The following is a 21101-nucleotide window of genomic DNA, read 5'->3' on the forward strand; positions in this document are numbered from 1 at the left end:
ATAAGTGCCGATATGTTCCCAGAGCAATCCTCCCGGCTCTCGCTCGGGACTTGGTGTTTCCCGAGCTGCATGGGTTCTTCCAGATGCGGAAGAGGAGAGTCCAGGGTCTCTGTGTAGTGGCTGTGGAGGGACTGCATACCTTACTTGCGTCAATTTCTCTCAGCCCCTCTTTCCTGTAATCTTAAGTCTAATCGGATGCATAGGCCAATGAGCTACTCCAGTTCCGTGGGGCGTTCCTGCACAGCAAGTTCGTCCTTAAGGTTCTCGGAGAGACCTTGCAAGAATTCTGCCACCAATGCCTAACCATTCCAGCTGGTTTCAGTGGCTCTGGTCCAAACATCGACTGTGTAACGGGCCACGGGACAAGTGCCTTGGGAAATATGGAAGAGAGATGAGACAGTGGCTACCTTACGTCCAGGCGGGTCAAACTCTGCGGAACTCCTTGGTGAAGCGGCCTGTGTCGCACGTGAGGTACAGCCTTTGATCCCAGATGGGTCTAGCCCACACCAAGGCGTCCTCAACCAGCAGGGATACTATATAGGCCACCTTAGATCGCTTGGATCAAAAACATGATGGCATCAATTCAAACTGAATAGAACACTTATTAAGAAACCCGGGACAACCAAGAGGTTTGTTGCCATTGCGATTGGGTGTAGGGAGTCGGGGTTCAGAAGCTATGTTCATGGGAACAGTTGTAGGAGCAGACACCACTGAGGGGATATAGTCCACAGGGGCACTTTTAGCCTGGTCAGTCAAAGCTTGTACTGTAAGTAGAAGTTGCCCCATTCGCCGACTATTCTTGTCAAGCTGTTTCTCTATTTAGTTATAAAGATAATAAATGCTGCACACTAATAAAAAATCAAAAGGGGATACAACTACCGGTGCTCCTGGTTCAGGATTCTCTGTGTCAATCCAGGGTTAACGAAATGAAGAAAAGCAGGGCTCCACGGATTTGCTCAATGAACTAATTTATTACCAATAGACTTGATGTTTCGGCCACACAAGCCTTTCTCAAAAGCATGTTTATGCCATTTCTGCTTTTGAGAAAGGCTTGTGTGGCCGAAACGTCAAGTCTATTGGCAATAAATTAGTTCATTGAGCAAATCCGTGGAGCCCTGATTTTCTTAATTTCTCTATTTGGTTAAACATGTCAGAGTGCATGTGCAGAACTCGAACAACCTCACGGGGTCCAAGTTTGTGGGGCGGAGCATATTGTGACGAGTGCTCACCACAAACAGGATGGGACCACAGGGCTAAGGTAGGGATGTTAGAATACACCGATACAACCGCGTCCGGATTGCAGAGTCATAGGGCCTCATGCAGTAAGCGTTGATAAGGGAATTATCACCATTTTATAGCCAAAATTGGGTTTGAGATTCAGTAAGCGCCGATAAGTGCTTGATTTCGCCAGGTTTCGGAGCCGATTATTTTGTTATGGCCAGTCGGCTGCCGATAAGCCTGTTTTCGCCACTGATCGCCACTTTTTTAAATCGGCTGGATTCAACAACAAAAAACAGCTTATCGGGGCTGATCGGCACTACGAAATTGAGATGTTATGGCCGATTTCTCCCGCCAACTAAAGTTGGCAGTTTGGACGGGAGAACGATCGCTAAGGCTGCCGGAACGGCACTTAGAAAAAAAAAATCTTCTGTACATCAATGGAGTCAATGGAGCGGGGACGTATAACAGTATAGTACTGTTTACGTTTCATTGCTCACAATACAAACGTCATTTGCATTACAGTGTGGGGGGCATTCCCTGCATTGTGTCACGGCTGACGTGTATTATTTGCATAACATTATACTTTTACATGTTTGCAGCATTTGCGGGTCACATTACTCATCATGTGATGATGTGGCAAGGGAAAATACTATACTCAACTCTTAAAGGAGAACCTCACATCATAGCACACATTTTACTGCATTGATCGACAATTGTTTACATGATGTTACACATGTCACACATGTCACACATACACCGTATATTCATCTTCCTTTACATTACACAATGCTTGTAATGTGTCACGCATCTTTAAACGTTCATGTACATCTAAATTCTCATGTTTACATCTACGTTTGGTCCTCCCTATTTTCATGACGTCACTTATTGGACGCTCAATCACATTGCATGTTTACATTGTAACCGTAGCATTACAAGCACTTCAACCTAACTTATACACACATGTACAGTAATTCAGCATTGGGACACCTTGTTAACTCATTCTATACCAACTATCCTCCTTACAGAAATGCATGCATATGCACACGACTATTCATTGTTGGCAACATGTCACAATAACATGGCTAATTACACATGTTACACAAAACTTTTCCCACATCAATCTCAGCCTTTTTGTCTCATTACATGACTGACTCTTGCGTTCACAAGTTTTACATGCATTGCACATGCAACTATTTATTTGCAAGCAATGTTTCTACAAAGCATCACGTCACATCATTGGCAAATATCATCATTCCCTGCAGAATACACACAACAACTGCACACAGCTTGCCACACAAGTACTTTATTATGTTCATGTAAAACCTTGCATTTTACTATGTCACCTGACATCATTATACCTATTTAAAGGACGCCCATTACCTGCTCATTCACAGCTACTCATTTCAAAATGTTGAGATTGTTTAGGAGACGGAGGAACATTCTTTTCTATGACATGCTTGATGATGAAGACAATCATATAGGGCAAGGGAGGGACACACCGAGGGACAGTGACAGGAACAGTGACGCGGATACGACAGGGACAGGGAGAGGGACAGGCCGAGGGACAGGGAGAGGGACAGGAGATCAGAGGAGAAGACAGAGGAGACAAGTTGTGCCTCGTCCGCGTCTGTACAGGGAGAGAACCCTGTTAGATGGGATGAGTGAGGAGGAGATTGTAAGTCGCTATCGTTTGAGTTCAGCAGCAATCTTAGCTCTTTATCAGGAGTTAAGGGGAGATTTAGATTTTTTCACAGCCAGAGGTCGTGCAGTCCCTGGGCTTGTTAAAATGCTGTGCTCATTACATTATCTTGCTTCCGCGTCATACCAGACAACTGTGGGCATAGTGGGCGGGGTCTCGCAATCTACATTCTCGCGGGCCTTGACCCAGTTTCTCTATGCACTCAATAGACGCGCTAGGAAATATATTCATTTTCCTACAGAGGCGACAGAGTGGCTGGAAGTCAGGACTGGCTTTTATAATATAGCAGGGATACCATGTGTGCTGGGTGCAATCGATTGCACACATGTTGCTTTGATTGCACCTAGTCAGAGTGAGCATGTGTACCGCAATCGGAAGCACTACCATTCACTCAATGTACAGGTGGTATGTGATGCCACGATGAGGATAATGCATGTGGTACCCAAATTCCCTGGTTCCAGTCACGATTTCTCTATCCTGAGGAACTCTTCAGTCTTCCATGCGTTCGAAGAGGGACATTTTGAATATGGTTGGCTGCTGGGTGAGTACACATTTACATGTTATAACACAAAACACATTTTTATTTAGGAATGTTGGCATTGTAGAATTTGATCACTAATGTAAGCTTATGTGTGCTCCATTCATTATAGGTGACTCAGGATACGGAATTAGGCCGTGGCTCTTGACTCCGGTGCTAAACCCTCAAACTGAAGCAGAGGAGAGGTACAATGCAGCCCATATATCTACAAGATCTGTTATAGAGAGGACATTTGGCCTACTCAAGACCAGATTTAGGTGTCTGGACAGAACTGGTGGGGCTCTTCTATACAAGCCTCAAAAAGTCTCTGATATTATCCTTGCCTGTTGCATTTTGCACAATGTTGCACTCAGGCACAATGTACAATCAGACCTAGCTGAGCCTTTGGTAGACGAGCATCCCACCCATGTAGCTGCTGAAAATGAACAAACAGCCAGTGGTGGCCAGACACGCCAGAATCTCATCAATTCATTTTTTTCTTGTAAGTAAAAACAGATATGTTCCAAGTTCTACTTTTATACTTACATTATGTTATCTTAACAATAATTTTTTTTTATATAACCTTCTGTTAGGACACAGATGAATATGGGTTGCACACCTTTCTTTTCTCTGCTGTGTGCACAAAGGGATGTGGCACCGGTATGTTATTGTTGCACAGGTTATATAATCCCTCTTCAATTGTACTTTAGTTGTGTGTATGTGAATACAACTGGGGTAACAAAGCACTAATATTTTAGCATTGTGTTGTTCCTTATGCTAACACAATACACATATTATGCCCATACTCATTCATGCTTCTAGTATGCTTACATACAATGTTATTGGTGCAGTGTAACATGTACATCCATATGATGTGTACACCAGGCTCATTTACATTTTGAATGTCATTAAATATACATGGTGTTGCACATTTAACACCAAATACACACTTTGATGTGTTGTTTACGGTACTGAAGATGGCATGTCAATGTTTGCAATTTATATATTGTTCCTTTGCATTATAGGTATATTTGCAGTATGACTGATCATGGTATGTATATTTGCTGACATCTCTCATAAGATGTGGCTACCTCAATCTTCCTATAATTATTTGAACTAAAAACCCAACATATTGGTTTAAACACAAATGTTACATATATGTACTTTCTGTATCATGTATATGCATTTAGCTACTCTTGAGGTTTCATGTGCATTGTATTACAAAATGATTACTCACATTTCATCACATTTTATGTATGTTTCCTTATAATTTCCATTAATGTAATATAGAGGTGTTTGGAGAAAAGGGGATAACTGTACTTATTTGTTTACTTACGGGAGCACATTCATCACTAGCATAGACACACTTTTTAAGACAACTGTTTGTGTCTCTTTCAATTGGTGTAGGATCTATGTATAACACCGACAAATGATAACACCAGCTTTATTATGGTAGCTTATATCATCATATTGACTATACTATGTATTTTTAAACGATTAATAAACACCGTAAACTATAGTTAGTTAGGTTAATGAAATATACACAGAAACGTACTTCATAACATGATGGTGATGTCATATTCAGAACATCATGCATTGGAGGGGACCATAACATCTGGCCAGTAACATTATTTGCTACAGTCCCAAACCATTTTATCTACATACCCATGTAACAAGAGATTTTAAATATAAATGGCTACTTGGTTGTAAGTGTCCTTTACATTGGGAGAAGGAGTGGCTCAGTGAGTAAAGACACACACTGGCACTGATAGTTTGAAGCAGGGGAGTCTGGTTCAATTCCCGGTGTGGGCTCCTTGTGACCTTGGCCAAGTCACTTTATCTCCCTGTGCCTCATGCGGCAAAAAAACATTTGTACGTTCCACGGGCCAGGGACCTCAGGCTGAAACATTTGTCTGTAAATCGCTGCGTACAACTAGCAGCCCTATACATGAACATGCTCATATTATTATTATTATTATTGTTACATAGTTTCGACAGTCATACGTTCCATTACACAATAGAATACACAAATGTGTTAGCAGAGTGGGAATGGTTGTTATATAAAAAACACACCATGTCATAAAATGTTAGTAGTCATTAAAGAACACTCAAGAAAAATTCAAGAGGCACTATTTTGCAACATCATTATGTTAATTAAGTGCTTATGCAATATAGGCATAAGGGTATCACTTTTTTAATTGTTTGTTAATAAGCGCTGCAAGCAATATAAAATTAGTTCCATATGTAGTATAGTAGTCGGTGGCTCCTCCTCACAATCATCTCATATAAAGGTAGACTCTTCTGAAATCATACATTGATCCGATTGTATCTTCCCCGACATCTCTGAAATACAGCAAACACATGATGGTCAAATATGGCACCTTACTATATATGTATCTGTGACAACGCGTTACACAGCTCTATATGATTGTGTACATACACACGTCACTCATTTATATGTTACAACTACAAGTGTACATCAGTATGTAATTTTTATTATCATTTGTAGCAGCCATAACTATGTATATGAAGTGAACGTTGCCTGTATACTGAAAAATATGCGCGCACATCTTAGTGTGCGCACGCACTTCACGCTTGGCTCCACTAACTGTTAGCGCATGCGCAAAACAAAGCGAACGTTGTGCGTTCAATACATGTAGAAAATACCAGTAAACATCACATCTTTATTTCAAATACAATGAAGATGAAACTAAAATCATTCTAAACGAGTACATCTGTATTCTTTTAAACCAGACGTGTTTGGACAGAAAGGACGGCCGATAACACAATGCGCAAATGCAATACGTGTGACGTCATGTTAAGCCAGCGTGAAACGCACGCTAACACTCCTCCCACTCAATTAACATTCGGCTAACGCCCAGGGTACGCCTACAAACACTGAGCCGCACGCATCACACACTGCAGTTACCGTTACTATAACAAAACATGACAGCCAATAGGCTTTGAGGCGCGCACGTCGCTTGGGGGCGGGACTTACATCCGTAATCCTTTTTAAGGACGCCTTGGCCCATGACAAGGGTCCCACGTCATACGTGGTGGACCCGGTTTTCAATGTTGTAGATGTTGCATGATAACAAAACAGGTATGTGTTAGAGTTATGGAAAAATGTTGCTAATATGTTTAAAGGGATAGGAAAGTACGTATATGTATACCGTCAGCAATGTGTACTACTCTTTCAGGTTCTACTATATTGTATTAGGAAACAATTTGTTTGTGATCGCTACATGTTATGCAGTCTGCAATGTTACGCTGTATCCACGCATTGAAAGTGAAAATGGTGGTTACAAAAAAAAAAAAAATTTAAACGCAGAGTCAACGCATAACGATTGTTATATTTACCATTCTTCTAGAATTAACTCTTCGCCTGGCTGCAACTGGTCGCTCCAGAAATGCAAGGCATTTTCATCCACGCTTGACCCAACCGCTGAATCCAGTATGACACATATCTCCTCCAGGAAGCGCTCATAGGAATCGCCACTGCTTTCTTCAAATAATTGGTCGGGAGGTAGGTTCATTTCTTCGGGTTCCCATTCCAATGCATTTTCAGCTGAAAGGCTTGGTACATAATCATAGTACTTTTGTTCTTGTACAATGTGGGTTTCAGGAATGGAGGCTGCAGATATTGCAGCACGTATCGATTCAAACGGATCAGTAGTAGCGGATACATTGCTATTGCCATTAGGAATAAATATGCCTTTCACGACAATATAAGTGCCGTCTTTCAGGAGAAATTGTTTTCCTGGGCAATCTTCCAGAAACCATAGGTGTGTTGTAGCTTATCCTGGTCACGTTCAAAAAAGTCATTACTTGATAAAGTGAATCTTATTGAGGAATTAAAATTCCGTGCATGCTTACGGTCTTGGTAATAAGGATATTTTGCTCGAATGAAATCATCGATTTGGCGTGTGCTTGCTTTCTGTCCGCGACTGTTCAAGATGGCTTCACAGATCATGTACTTATACCCTAAAAGGGGATTAATATTGGTAACGAATTCATCAGCCATGTCTGAGTAGCACAAAAGCTGTGTGCAGGTCTGTGTTATTTGCTCATCAAAATGAATGTGCTGAATGGCTAACAAACTCCTGTTTTTCCTTGTCAAGGTCATCAAAACTAACTACTTTGACTCCTTATTTCAAACGCCAATTGGCTTTGTAAATCTAATTGGGTTAACAGTTGTGGTTAGTGATATGGGACTGTGGGAGAAACATTTCTCCTTCTTTTATCTCGTTTCTGAAAAACATCCCTAGACTTTGAATTCGTTCACATAGTGTTTTTTTGAAAACTAACAAAGACCACTGTGTGAAAATAGTTCTTAGCCAGGCATATCAGTACAAACACACACCTGCAAAAAGAAATGTTTTTTCCCCGCTTACATTTCTGTGTGTATGTGAAAGTCTGGTTAACTCCCTGTCTGCATGAGTTTAAATACGTGTGTATATATATATATCTAAATATATCTCTCTTATAAAAATATATATATATTTATATATTATATTTTATTTTTTTTAATATTGCAGGAGTACACACAACATTGATGGCAGTAAGTATACCTTGTATGAAACCTATTTAAATGGTGAGAAACATGATTGAATGAAGTAATAAACATTTGTTTAAGCACAATACTGTTAGAGTCTCATACTTAGGATATTTCTCAAACATTATGCCTGTATTATTAAAATAGTGTGCTTTCACAAGGAAGCATGAAGTGTATTAGTTTGTAAAATACATGTATACCAGTTTATATAGTACTATATATATATATATATATATATATATATATATATATATATATATATACACACACACACACACACACACACACACACACACACACACACACACACACACACACACACACACACACACACACACACACACACTCAGTGTGTATGTGTGTGTGTATATATATTTTTATACATTCTGAGATGTTATTGAAACAAGAACACACAAATGATTAAAGGACAAAATTAGAATGCCCAAGCAAGGCAAAGGTAAGTAATAATTTACACATAATCCTGCTGTACACGTACAAGAAAGATGTTTGCAGTTACTTAGGTGTTTTTATAAATGCATGTGACTAATATGCATATGCAATTCTTACATCAATTAACACACCCAAATGCAATGTTTTGCTGCAAAGTCAATGGCAGCTTCTCTAAACTTTGCAACTGGTTCCAGGTGGACCATTACTGAACAGACGATTAATACATAAATATTTATAACACTATTCATTAATTGAGTGTTAACATTTCCAAAACTTCACGTGTACAAGAACATACTTGAAAGTTTGGAAACAACACAGTCTTCAGCATACATACAATAGTAATTAGATAATGTGAAGTCAACAAAACAAGGCCAAAGACATATTTTCTGAATTATAACATTTATTTTTTTTGTTCCTTTTGCGAGCGAGTAACAGGCCTGCTTGTTGTCTCTTGAATTTTCCTTTTTCTTTTGCCACCAACTTTAGGCACAGCAGAGCCACTTTGAGTGGCCTCTGGCACTTCACAGGCAGGGCTTGTGGGCAGTGACTCACCTACAGGGCTTTTGGGCAGTTACTGTTCACCTACGGGGCTTGTGGCCAGTGATTCACCTACAGGGCTTTTGGCCAGTGATTCACCTACAGGGCTTTTGGGCAGTGATTCACCTACAGGGCTTTTGGGCAGTGATTCACCTACAGGGCTTTTGGGCAGTGATTCACCTACAGGGCTTTTGGGTAGTGACTGTTCACGGACAGGGCTTGTGCCCACTGACACATGTGAGCAAGTTGGTAGACACTGCACAAGTGATGGTTGGTCTGTTTCATGTGTGTCTTGTTTTGTTTTTGTCGCCTCCTTTGTAGGTGTCTGCTGCTGAATTTGTACAGATGGCAGCGGTAGGATGTCATCAGGAAACTGCACAGCAATGTCTGCTACTTGACCGGTAACATTTGGGCCTGGTGAATGAATATCAGATGAATGTGGTGAAAACTGACCTGCATGAACAGATCCTGCCTGTGAGGTGTTGAATCGTGGTACATTAGTCATTCTCCAGTAATTAGCTTGTGTTTGCTGAACAACTAATGCTTCGAATGAGGTGTTGATTTTTTGCAACTGTTTAGGCACTTCAATGAAGACTCTGTGGAGATGTGCCAATTGTGAAACTGTTTCTTCCTGCAGTGCAATCATCCTTTCCAGCACTGTCATCAGGTCAGAATGGCGACGATTTTCTGCTTCCACAATTTTTCCCTCAGAAGCTACAATTGCATCATATGTGGTATTTGCTGGACGTTTTGGCGGTAAAACAGTTTCAATTGGAACCTCTTCATGGTCACTTGCTTGTATTTGTGTGTCTATGGCGGCGGCGGCGGCGGCATCATCATCATCATCATCATCATCATCATCATCAAAATCCTCTTCATCATGTTCTACAAATAAATGTACAAATTATTAAATGTCATGTTAATCTCTGCTGTGTTACTATGTAATTGTACTGTGTCATAAGTAACAACTAACATGTTTCCATACGTTTTATAACCTCACATTAAAAACTACCTTGACTTAAGAATAATGTTTGGACTCAGTATGAAATATGAGTGAATGAAAACTTGCTGTAAACTCACAACTCCTACATGATAGTTAACATCACTAACACAATACAAGTTGCCTTACACTTCATTTTCACTGACACTAAGTAATCCTATTTAAAGAAGATGTGCAAAACAAATAATGAACATGACAACATAACATATAGAAGAGCACATATTATATGGCCACCAACTGATACACTCACCTTCTAGGTGTGTTGAGCTGGCTGACCCAGGTGAAGACACTTGTTCAGTCTCAGGTGACACATGTCCTTCAGGGGCAACTATATATAACAATAACATAAGTTTTACATTTACATGTGTAAATATTGAACAAACAGTTATTGTATGTTCTGTATTTATGAGTATCTAACAGCATCATTTCCTTAACCCAAAATGTGTGTGTGAAAGTGAACATAAATAGTTGTAATAACAATGTACATGCCTGTGTACTTAGAAGTTTTGAGTTCCCTAACATACAACATACTATGGTTCTGCAGTAATGCGTGAGGAAAAATACATTAAATTTTTACATAAAAATCATATGTTGTGTAGTGATATCAGTATCATAATGTACATAACTATCATGAGATGACCATTCACAATGGTTATCATGAAGGTGGTCATATTGCAAAAAGTGTTGTTTTTGGTAGAGGATATGTGTGGTACATTAATATAAGATGTGGCACACCTGAATGTGGCTGTGACTAAACAAGACAACACATGCAGTGTGTGATAATGTGTCGTTGATAGTAGTTCAACTATAGATATGAGTGAACTAATGTGTGACGTACGGTTTGATAAGTAATGAGTTGTTGGGGCATTTAGTAGCTAAAGTGAAGCTTTCAAATGAGTGTGATTAACTTCAGTTGTGCTAGTGAGGTTGTAAGAACGGTTTTCCCTTCCCCAAAAAGCCTAATCAGCCACACCTTTAAATTACCTGAAACAGGTGAAAATGGTGTGAACTAAGTTGCCCCTAAAATGAGGCTGTAATTAGTGTGTGTGCTGAACCCCACCCCCTCTGTTGAAGTGTATGCTGTGATGAGATATTAATTGCAGCTGCTTTAACACAATGGTAGATGAGCTAAATAGTCGTGTGCAGTTTTTAAGTTATGAAAACAATGACATAAAATATGATACGTGTGCCTCATTATGCTGTCTGTATATGACTTAAATCAAAAATGGACCTTTTCATTAACAACTATAGATGTGTTAGTGCAAGTGATGTTTGTAGGCCGTTGCATGCAATATATTTGATGAATGCTTAAAATAGGCAGTAATGTCATGTTTGTCGGAGTAAAATAAATAAAATACACAATAATATTCTACATATTTCTGTTCTGTACCTGTAGCTAGTAATAATTTCTGATTAACATGTGTTACACATGTGTACTACCCTGTTGTTCCCCATCTTCGCCCACCATCAATTGCTTCCACTGCAGCAATGCATTTTGGGAATTCACATGTAAATGAGCACGCAATGGCACGTGCTATATTAGTTACTGCTTTTAGTAGGACTACAACATATATGTCTATTTTGAGATATATATGTATACAGAATCAGACATATACATATATAGATGCAGGTATGCTTATATTGTGAAGACAGTATAAAAAGCAGTGTAACTATGCAAAATAACTGTAAGCAACGACACGCCTAGTACAGTAATATTTCTCACCTGGTGGAAATTGTGAGGGGTAAATTCCTATATCACGGTCACCAAGTAAGCCTTCCACGACGACGGGAAGTAATTTTGCCCGAAGCAGCTCCTCCAATGGACTTAATATGAGACGTTGTGGTGTGGGCCCACCTCCAGTGCCAGTAGCATGCACGCGTTGGTGTTGTATTTTCTTTTTCAATTTGGACCTAATATCATCAAATCTCTTGTGACAATTCCGCTTGTCCCTCACATGATTCCCACACGCATTGACACCAATGACTATTGTGTCCCACATTTCTTTTCTGCTTGCTGAACTTGTCCGCCCTTGAAAAACATATCAAATATATGAGGTAAATGAATAATAATATAAGCACCAGTTTCCTACACTGCTAGCTGTTCCAAGAGATAGCAAACATGCTGTTTTATGTGTAATATGTGAAGCACATGAGCATTCACTACTAAACCTATACATGTAAGCAAGGTTGCATTCATATTGTATGCAGTTATGGCAAATTGACCGCCTGTGTTTAGTTGTCCTTGTAAGGCATGCTAAAAAGCTGTGTTTCCAGACTAATTAACATAGAAAGATATTGTGAAGCCATATTTGCATATGAACAAAACTCTGATGACCTAGGATCACATGTATTTGAATAATAAATGTAAATGTACACTTACCTAGTAAATGTCCATATATACTGTCATAGTGCTCCAGAATGCCAGTGACAAGAGCTGTATTTTCCTGGTCATTGAAGCGAGGATTACGTGGCTTCTCCACACGTTTCTTCCGAGCAGGTTTAGGGTCAGAGCTTGGCTGGTGCTGACTGGACTCTCCTTCTTCCAATGGAAGAGCCTCCAAAAGCTGCCCACCAGCAAGCACGCCACCACCATCCACCCCATCAGCAACTGCGCCACCAGCAGCACTCCCAGCACCAGCACTCCCACTCCTAGCACCAGCACTCACACTCCTAGCACCAGCACTCACACTCCTAGCACCAGCACTCACACTCCTAGCACCAGCACTCCCAGCACCAGCACTCCCACTCCCAGCAACAGCACTCCCACTCCCAGCACCAGCACTCCCAGCAACAGCACTCCCACTCCCAGCAACACCACTCTCACTCTCAGCAACATCACTCCCCTGAACAGTACGTTCACTCCGATGCGTACTCGCACGAGTAGCACTCCCACTCCCACCAGCATCACTCTTCCCACGCTTTGCGGGCATACTTCCAGCACTCACAAAAAACAGACAAGAAATGTACAGGCAATCACACGAAACACTTCCACATATAAAACAAGACAAAGATGTAAACAAAACAACAATGGACAAAGCTCACCCAATACACAACAAGTCTCTCAGTCAATATGCAAATGTTCAAACAGCCAGCTCTGTGCGTCTCTCTCTCTCTCACTCCCAACAACACAGAGAATGAATAGCAGTACACGTTGCCTTTAAATATCGCGCGCAATCCAAAACATGCTTGTTTCGCCTGATTCAGCAAGATTTGTGATTGGGCAACCTAACAGCACCCCGCCACGCACGCCGATACACCTGTGTGTGATCGGCTAATCATCGTGAGAGTGGGCGGATTTGTTTTCGGGTTGATTTTGAATGTATTCGGCACTTACTGCATACGGAGAGGAAAAAACGCCAATAACATGACTAATCGGTAAGATTGCCGATTTCACATAATCGACGCTTACTGCATGAGGCCCATAGTCGTGTAGCTGGGTCAGGGTAGGAGAGGTCAGAATAGTCGTGATACTCGCCATGGTCTAGGATTGGAGAAGTCGGATGGTCATTGTGCATTGCCGGGGTCCAGGAGTAGAGAGGTCAAAATAGTCGTAGTGCGTAGCCGAGGTCCAGGGGTCAGAGAAGATAGAGGTCCGGGTACAAGCTGAGGTCAAAAGGTACAAGAGATCAAGGCAGAATGCACAGAGGAAACAGGGCAGCAGGATGCTTGAGGCAAGCACTTCGTACATAAAAACAAGTTTATGCTAAGTCCATTTGCCTAAGGGCTGGCTGAGCATATTAAGCACAGAGAGCCAATGGGAAGGCTGCAGGCAAAGAACCATCACACATAGACTGTGTACTGATGGGCAGGGGCGGAGTGTATCTCAGCTCTAGAGTAATGAAGGGAATTAATGTTGTTAGGATTAACCCCTCGAGTGTTTGATCGTGTAACGGAGACAGGCGCGTCCACCATTGCGTTATGGTTCGTGGCACGGGGCGGAGCCTAGGTCCGGTCCCAGCAGGAATACTGTGGCACTCGTGCACGTGCGCGAGGCATCACGGGACGCGTCACGGGGGGCAGGACCGAGGTCCAATCCTCAGTGTCACTGTCATGGAGGCGGGGCCGAGTTCCAATCCTCACCGTGACTTAGATATGCAATATACATGACTACTCTAGCCAACTCACCTTTCTACCTTGCAAGGTATGTTCAATTAGTTAATATTAACCCCTTATACAACTGCAATCATATCTAGCCACTTCCACCACCTGAGAAATTCTGCAAATAAAAAATGTTAAATTAATAAATCTGCCAGGGTCTCAGGTCCCTGTTTATGATAGAAAACTGTGCACTTAATACACAAAAATTTGTTGTAGCAAAATGTGTCTGAAAACATACATAAATACTCTCTCCAGAGTGTGCAATTAGTTCATTCAGAGCTTAAAACATCACTTATTAAATATTTTAATATATATAAAAATACAGTGCTTAGATTACAGGAAAATGATTACTTGAACTTACAATTACAGCAAATGCAGGACAGTTTGTTAAAATAAAAGGATAAATCAAAGACAGAAATCCCTAGACACTACATTGTCATCGGTTTTCCCACAGAGAGGTCACTGGCGCAAAAAATGGGACTTCACGTGTTTGGTCCAAACACACCTCTGTTGAAATCTGATTTTCATAATCTTGGCTAAGATTTAAGTATGATTTTTTCCCCCATTGAAACAAAATATCAACATAAGACTACCTCTGTCATAAATCAGCTGCGAGATTGACAGTTTTATGACACAGTAAAAAAAAAACTACTAAAAACGTTAGTTAGTTAAACTGTTGAGATGTTTACACTGTGCCTCAGTATTTAACCACACTCATAACTTTAGACCTCTAATACTGAGACACATGTGAGTCACATCAATAGATTCTGGTGGTCATTACGGATGCAAGGAGATTAAGTATGACTGTCATAATCCTAAATTTATGGGACAAATGGATATCTGCCCCTTGTTACATCTTACCAATGCAGTGTGTGGTCTTGCTACATGCCACTCTGTGACACAATTAAAGATGTGTAACTCTTCGTATGTACAGTAGTTGACGTCACTTGATATTCTATTTTTTAATAAAGTCCTTCAATGAGAGCATAGCCTGTGTGTCACCTCTCTATGGAATGTACCAGTAGTTATTCATGAACTGTGCGTTTGCTTTGGGGCTGATAGTCAGCTCTGCTTAGCCTTTACGGCCTTCTAAACAGCAGATGTCACTTTTAGTGGGCTATCCAGGATAGCCCCCACCCCAAATTCAGGTCTGCTTGAAGAACAGCACAGACCCATGACAAGTTTGAACCTTTCATAAATCCAATATATTGTATTTTTAAACCCAAATTGTACCTTTTATTAACCCCTGAAGCACCAGATGGATTAAAATTCATAATATCTCATGAGATTATCATGACGGACCTCAGTGATGCCATCTGCCCTTACCTAAGGTATGTACTAGTGGAGTTCCTCCACAATGTCATGGGAGTATCGGGGCATTCACTTTGATTGAATTGTTGTAGCCAGATGTCTGCAGTAAGGATGAAACAGTTGCTATAATTGCAACAAATGCAAATATTTTCTGATGCCTAGGTAAATGGTGTTAGACAGTTGGGGAAGATGACTATAGTAGGATGCTGACCCCTTAAAGGCATACCGGTGAGTTGAGAAGTGAACATGTAACCTGTGAGGCAATCCAATAGGAAAGATCAGATGGACTGGACCCCATTCTGTGAGAGTCTCTCCCAACAGTAACTGTTGAGCATTAAAAGGACCCATTATGATGATAGATGCCCTCCCCATGTGGATTCCCAGGTGGGCTGTTAGAGTGGAGGGTGGGGGGTTCAGTAACCACTAAGGAGCTAGAGCAGGTAACAGTTTAAGTAAGTAAACAAACTACCCATGACATACTTGTGAGAAAAAGGACGGTGAATGCTAACCTGTACAATACAAGAGTAATAGGTCAAGTAATAGGTCAAGCCCAGGAGATGAAGACTAGCCTGAGGGAGATTGATCCCGGATATGTTTGGATTTGTGGACAGCACTGGCCCTGAGGAATGGTAGCAACATCTAAGGGAAAGATGGTCAGAAGGCCTGAAGTGTTCTCCACTCACAAATACTGAAGGACGTAGGATGTGCCAAGGGAAGGGATCATCAAAATACGCCACATGATAACGATTCATTTAGAGAAGGATCTAGGAGGCTGGCTCCACATGATGTTAAAAATGTGAGACGTCACTTGCTGGAATTACTGGTATAATATTGGTGTCAAAGAACCCTTATGCTTCTCCAATAGTGCTGGCCTGAAAGAAAAGTGGAGCAGTGCGATTGTGAATAGAGTACCATATATTGAATAAATGAACCGCCCGGACCAGTACACTATAGTACAGTATGCCCAGCATAGAAGATGCATTTGATTGACTCACAGAGAGCAGGTGATTTTCAGTCCTTGAACTTCATAGTGGTTACTACTAGAGCCCCATGCATGAAAAAGACAAGGAGAAGAAATCCTTCATTTGCCCCCCTGGGGTGTTCTATCAAATCGAACGTATGCCCTAAGGAGTTGCGGGGTACTATCGGAGGTTTGTGAATTACTTTACAGCCATAGTACAGCCCTTGTCACAATTGACGAAAGGCTTACCTCCATCCTGTGGGTGTTGTTAATGGTACCATTGACCAGGACTATTTCAAAGCTACAGAACCATTCAGAAACAAGGTGGACTTTAAAATGCGAGTAATTGTTACAAGAAATCAAAACCCGCCTCACCAATGCCCCCCAGTGCTGGCCTTTGCTGACTCACAGAAGCCCTATATACTGTATGTAGACACTAGCTGTTCGGGACTGGGAGCGATGCTGTACCAAGGACACTGATGGATTGACGCCTGTTGTATTTGTAAGTTGGGATCTTTGGCAGTCAAAAAATAATTACCCGGTTCACAAACTTGAATTCCTGGTGTTAAAATGGGTAAAAGTTGATACGCTGCATGATTTCCTCTTTGGGGCATCGTTTGTGGTCCATACCGAAAAAAAACCTTTGTCTTCATTGCATCTTAAGATCAATTAATCCATTTATACACTTTCTTTAGAATAATTGTATTGTATTGTATGTCTTTATATAGCGCCATAAATATACATAGCGCTTCACAATAGTAATACATGTTGTAATCATATAAATATTTCTAAATCTAATAATTCTAAGTCAATTTAAATTTAGGAATCCAACTCTTACTCATATTAAGGGACCTATACAGGAAAGTTTGATAAGTGATTTAGACAGTTGTGCGCATTTTTCGAGTGAGATTGCATGTTTAGCTATTAGAGAGCTCTGATAACATGCCAAACTCGCTCAAAACTGCTTCTTCCGATTGTAGCACGCTCGCAATGTCAAATCAAGCAGTAGCTAAAAAAATGCTCAAACTCGCATTTTTTTAACAAATCGAGCTATTAATGTAGCTCCGAGATTCACATCACGGATGCCCACCTGAAGGGAGGCGAGATGGGATTCACGATGTGCATGTGGTGGCCAAAAACGCTATTTTTTAATCCATATACCATACAGTATCTCTCAATAGCTTTTTTTTTTTTTTTTATTGAAAATCTATTAGGCCCTGTTCCCAGGATGTTGTTGTTGACATATTTAACTGGCGTGATCTCCCTCAGTTTTTTTGCCTTCCCACAGTACAGTAAATAAAAGACAATGCAAATTGTTTTAAATACAGTCTCATGATAATATCTGAATTCCAATAGGAGTACATATAAGGACATTTTTCTTTCATGTGAAAGCCTTGTCCAATAGCTACAGAAGTACATTGTGAGGGAAACAAAAAGAGAATTGTTCAGATACTTTTCAAAGAAAATAGGATAGAAATTTACTGTGCAACATTACATCAAAGAACTATAGGGGCCTATTCACAAAGCAGTGATAAGTGGTTTAAAGGGTGATACATGGCTTTATAACATGATTCTGACTACTCTGCTATTCACAAAGCAATGATAACAGTGCAGTATCGAGCTATAATGGCTTTTTATTCCCATAAACTGTCAGGGAAAAAAAACTCGTACAATAGGCCAAAAAATTGCAAATCCTCCGTTTTTTTGCCAGTAAATGCTATTCACAAAGCAGTGATAACTTTATCGTACTGTAAAAGCTTGCCATCTTTTTTCACCAGCTAAAGGCTGGCGCTAAAGAGATTGATACATGCCTAAAAGCATTGTTTTTATGTTTTTTAGCACAGCATTGATACCAGAGGCCGGCAGGGGTCTCTGGGGCCAAACAGTTGCCTGGGGGTCCTCGGGTGGTCCCTGCGGATGTCTGGGGGCCTCCAGGTGATCCCCGTGGGGTTCGGGCATCCCCGCTGGCCTGCAGTACCAAATCTGTGCCGCAAAAAAAATTGTGCAATACATTCTAATAAATAAACCCCCCCCCCCATTACGAACAGTACAGTAATGGGCAAAATTACTATTATCCAGATATGGATAATAGCTCAATTGCCTATTAAAAAATCAAACATTAACCAGCAGCGTAAAGTAATTAAAGCTTGTACAGTACTTCCCCTGCAATGATGAAGACTGTCATCATCCTCATCACCATCCTTGTCCTTTGTGGTGGCAAAAATACAATAAAAAAATACAAATGAATGGCCCCTAACCCCTTAATCACCTTAGCAGTTAGTAACCGCTATAGTAATTAAGGGGTTAACACACCCTCCACAAGGCCTCATCATCCACCCCGAGAACACTACCCCCACTACCCGTTGATTGGCATAGTGATAAAGAATGCCCATATAATATGGGCATGCTTTAACACTATAGCAATAAATGGGGAAGAAAATAAAAAAACACATTACATAGAAAAATAAATACATTACAAATGACAAACCAATTAATTGGCACAGTGGTACATCATGGCCATATAATATGGACATGATTTACCACTATCACAGTCAATGGTAAATCTACAAAAAAAAAAACCACCAACAATATCCAATTGAATCAAAACAATCATAAAATAAACAACAATTAACTAGTAAACACAACAAAATTACCAGTAATCAAAAAGGAAATACCAAATAAACACCAGAATTACAAATTACAACACTAAAAAAATCAATAAATAAAAGAGAACTCCAAATAAACACCATCATTAAAAATCAAAACACAAAATAAATAGCCGAAATTATTAAAAGCAAAAAACCAAAATACATTTAAAAAAAATAAAAGCAAGCATTTGCCAAAAAAAGCATTGCTTGTCACTGTATGTGTAGCCCTATGGGGCATACATAAATACATTGACAATCAATGGGAAATAAAAAAATAAAAAAATACAATGAAAAAACCTGCAAAATAAAAATAACATTCATTCAATGTTTTTTCTTACCTTTTAGATATCTTCACCCTCCGACTCCAGGAGTCCCAGGAAGCTCTCGAACAAATCCAGGATCAACAACAGCCACAGCCCTCAGGTAAAATTCAAAGTCCTTTTCTTTTTTATTTTCTTCTTTTTTTTATCTTCATCTGTTAATTGTAATCCAATTGGGGGTCTTCTTCTTCTTTATCTCTATCTTCATCTCTATCTTTATCCATCTTCATCTGTAACGCCCATTGTAATCGAAAAGGGGAGAAGATGTTCACTCTTCAGCTTCTTGCTGCCAAATGAGACTGCACAGGCGTTTATATGGCCTGTGACGTCACATTTGAGTGAGAAATTGTTCCCACGCCACCTGATTGGCTGGTATAACTATGTGACTTTTTTTTTTGGTAGTGACATCATGTAAAGGGAGTGAAGCCAGCCAATCAGATTGGCTGTGCTTCCTTTCCCTTTAAGATGACGTCACAAAAACCAAGATGGCTACCGTCACATGTTAATTAAGCCAATCAGATTGTGAGATGTACAGTATATCCCCAATCGGATTGGTTGTAGTAAACCATGTACAGAGTCAAGTTTTGGAAAGGATGTGATGTTACTCCCTTTGGATGATGTCACATCCTTTCCAAAACTTGATTGTGTCACATGGCTTACTACAACCAATCACATTGCATATTTGTTTTTTTAGCACAGGATTGGTACCGCAGGCCAGTGGGGACCCCCGGACACCCATGGGGCCCACCTGGAGGCCCCTGGACACCCACTGAAACCACCCGAGGACCCCGGGCAACCACCCGAGGACACCTGGATACCCACGGGGACCACCCGCAGGACCACCCGAGGGCCACAGGACACCCGTGGGGACCACATGGAGACCCTCGGGGACCACCCGAGGACCCCCGGACACCCACGGGGACCACCCGAGGGACCCCAGTCACCTGCAGGGACCACACGAAGACCTCCGCTGGCCTCTGGTATCAATCTGTCATGCTGTGCTCACCACAAACAAGGCGGGACCATGGTGCTGAGGTGGGAAAGGATATAACGCCACCCACAACCACGAGGGCGTGTCTGGATTGTAGATTTGGTCGGGGTAGCCGGGTCGGGGTTGGAGAGATACGGATGGTCGATGTAGTTGCCGGGGTTAGTGTTGGAGTGGTGTGGAATCTTGCAGGTACTATTAGCCGGGTTTGGAGAGGGTAGAGTTGTCGTTGTACGGTAGCCCAGGTCAGGTTTGGAGAGAGTAGGACAGTCGTTTGTCCAAATGCCGAGGTCAGGTCTGGAGAGGTGCGGATCATCGTGGAAAGCTGGGTCGGTAAACAGAATGGGGAACAGCAAGACAAGGCAAGACTGTGGAGGCAAAGAAGAGGTAAGTGCAAAGCAACGGGCTCTATGCTCAGCCAATTTGCCAGTAGGCAACTGAGCATATGTAGGGGAGAGCGTCCAATGAACCTCCTACAAAGTGACGGCTGTGGTAGGAGAGAGTACAGGTGCAGAGAGTGCCTCTGAGTGTAGAGTAGCATTCTGTTCATGCAGAGCGCACGTCCGTGTGCGCCTTCGTATGTGCGTCACGTGCGCCCATGACCGGCGCTATTTAAGATTGGAGCAGGAGTGTGTGCTAGTGCAGCGGTGGTTGCCCGGCGTGGTAGGAGGTGGGAGATAGCAGCGTGAAGGTGAGTGGGGAGCACGCAGATGGCGGCATGGCTCCCTGAACCTCACACAATCATGTGCAGAAAAAAATGTAAATGCTTTTGTGTGTTAGGGGGGTATAGTGGTTG

General features: G+C 41.3%; 1 protein-coding gene across 1 annotated transcript; it reads right to left on the reverse strand.

Annotated features, from left to right (window-relative positions):
- Positions 1–423: 423 nt before the first annotated feature.
- On the reverse strand, positions 424–20621 carry LOC142492385 (uncharacterized). The gene is made up of 4 exons (XM_075595030.1): positions 20444–20621; positions 10230–10307; positions 9029–9864; positions 424–555 (listed from the first exon to the last, which is right to left on the reverse strand). Exons 1-4 carry the CDS (start codon positions 20619–20621, stop codon positions 424–426), a joined length of 1224 nt encoding a protein of 407 aa, XP_075451145.1.
- Between the last annotated feature and the right edge of the window lie 480 nt (positions 20622–21101).

Source organism: Ascaphus truei, chromosome 4 (genome assembly GCF_040206685.1).
Source record: "Ascaphus truei isolate aAscTru1 chromosome 4, aAscTru1.hap1, whole genome shotgun sequence".
Taxonomy (NCBI): domain Eukaryota; kingdom Metazoa; phylum Chordata; class Amphibia; order Anura; family Ascaphidae; genus Ascaphus; species Ascaphus truei.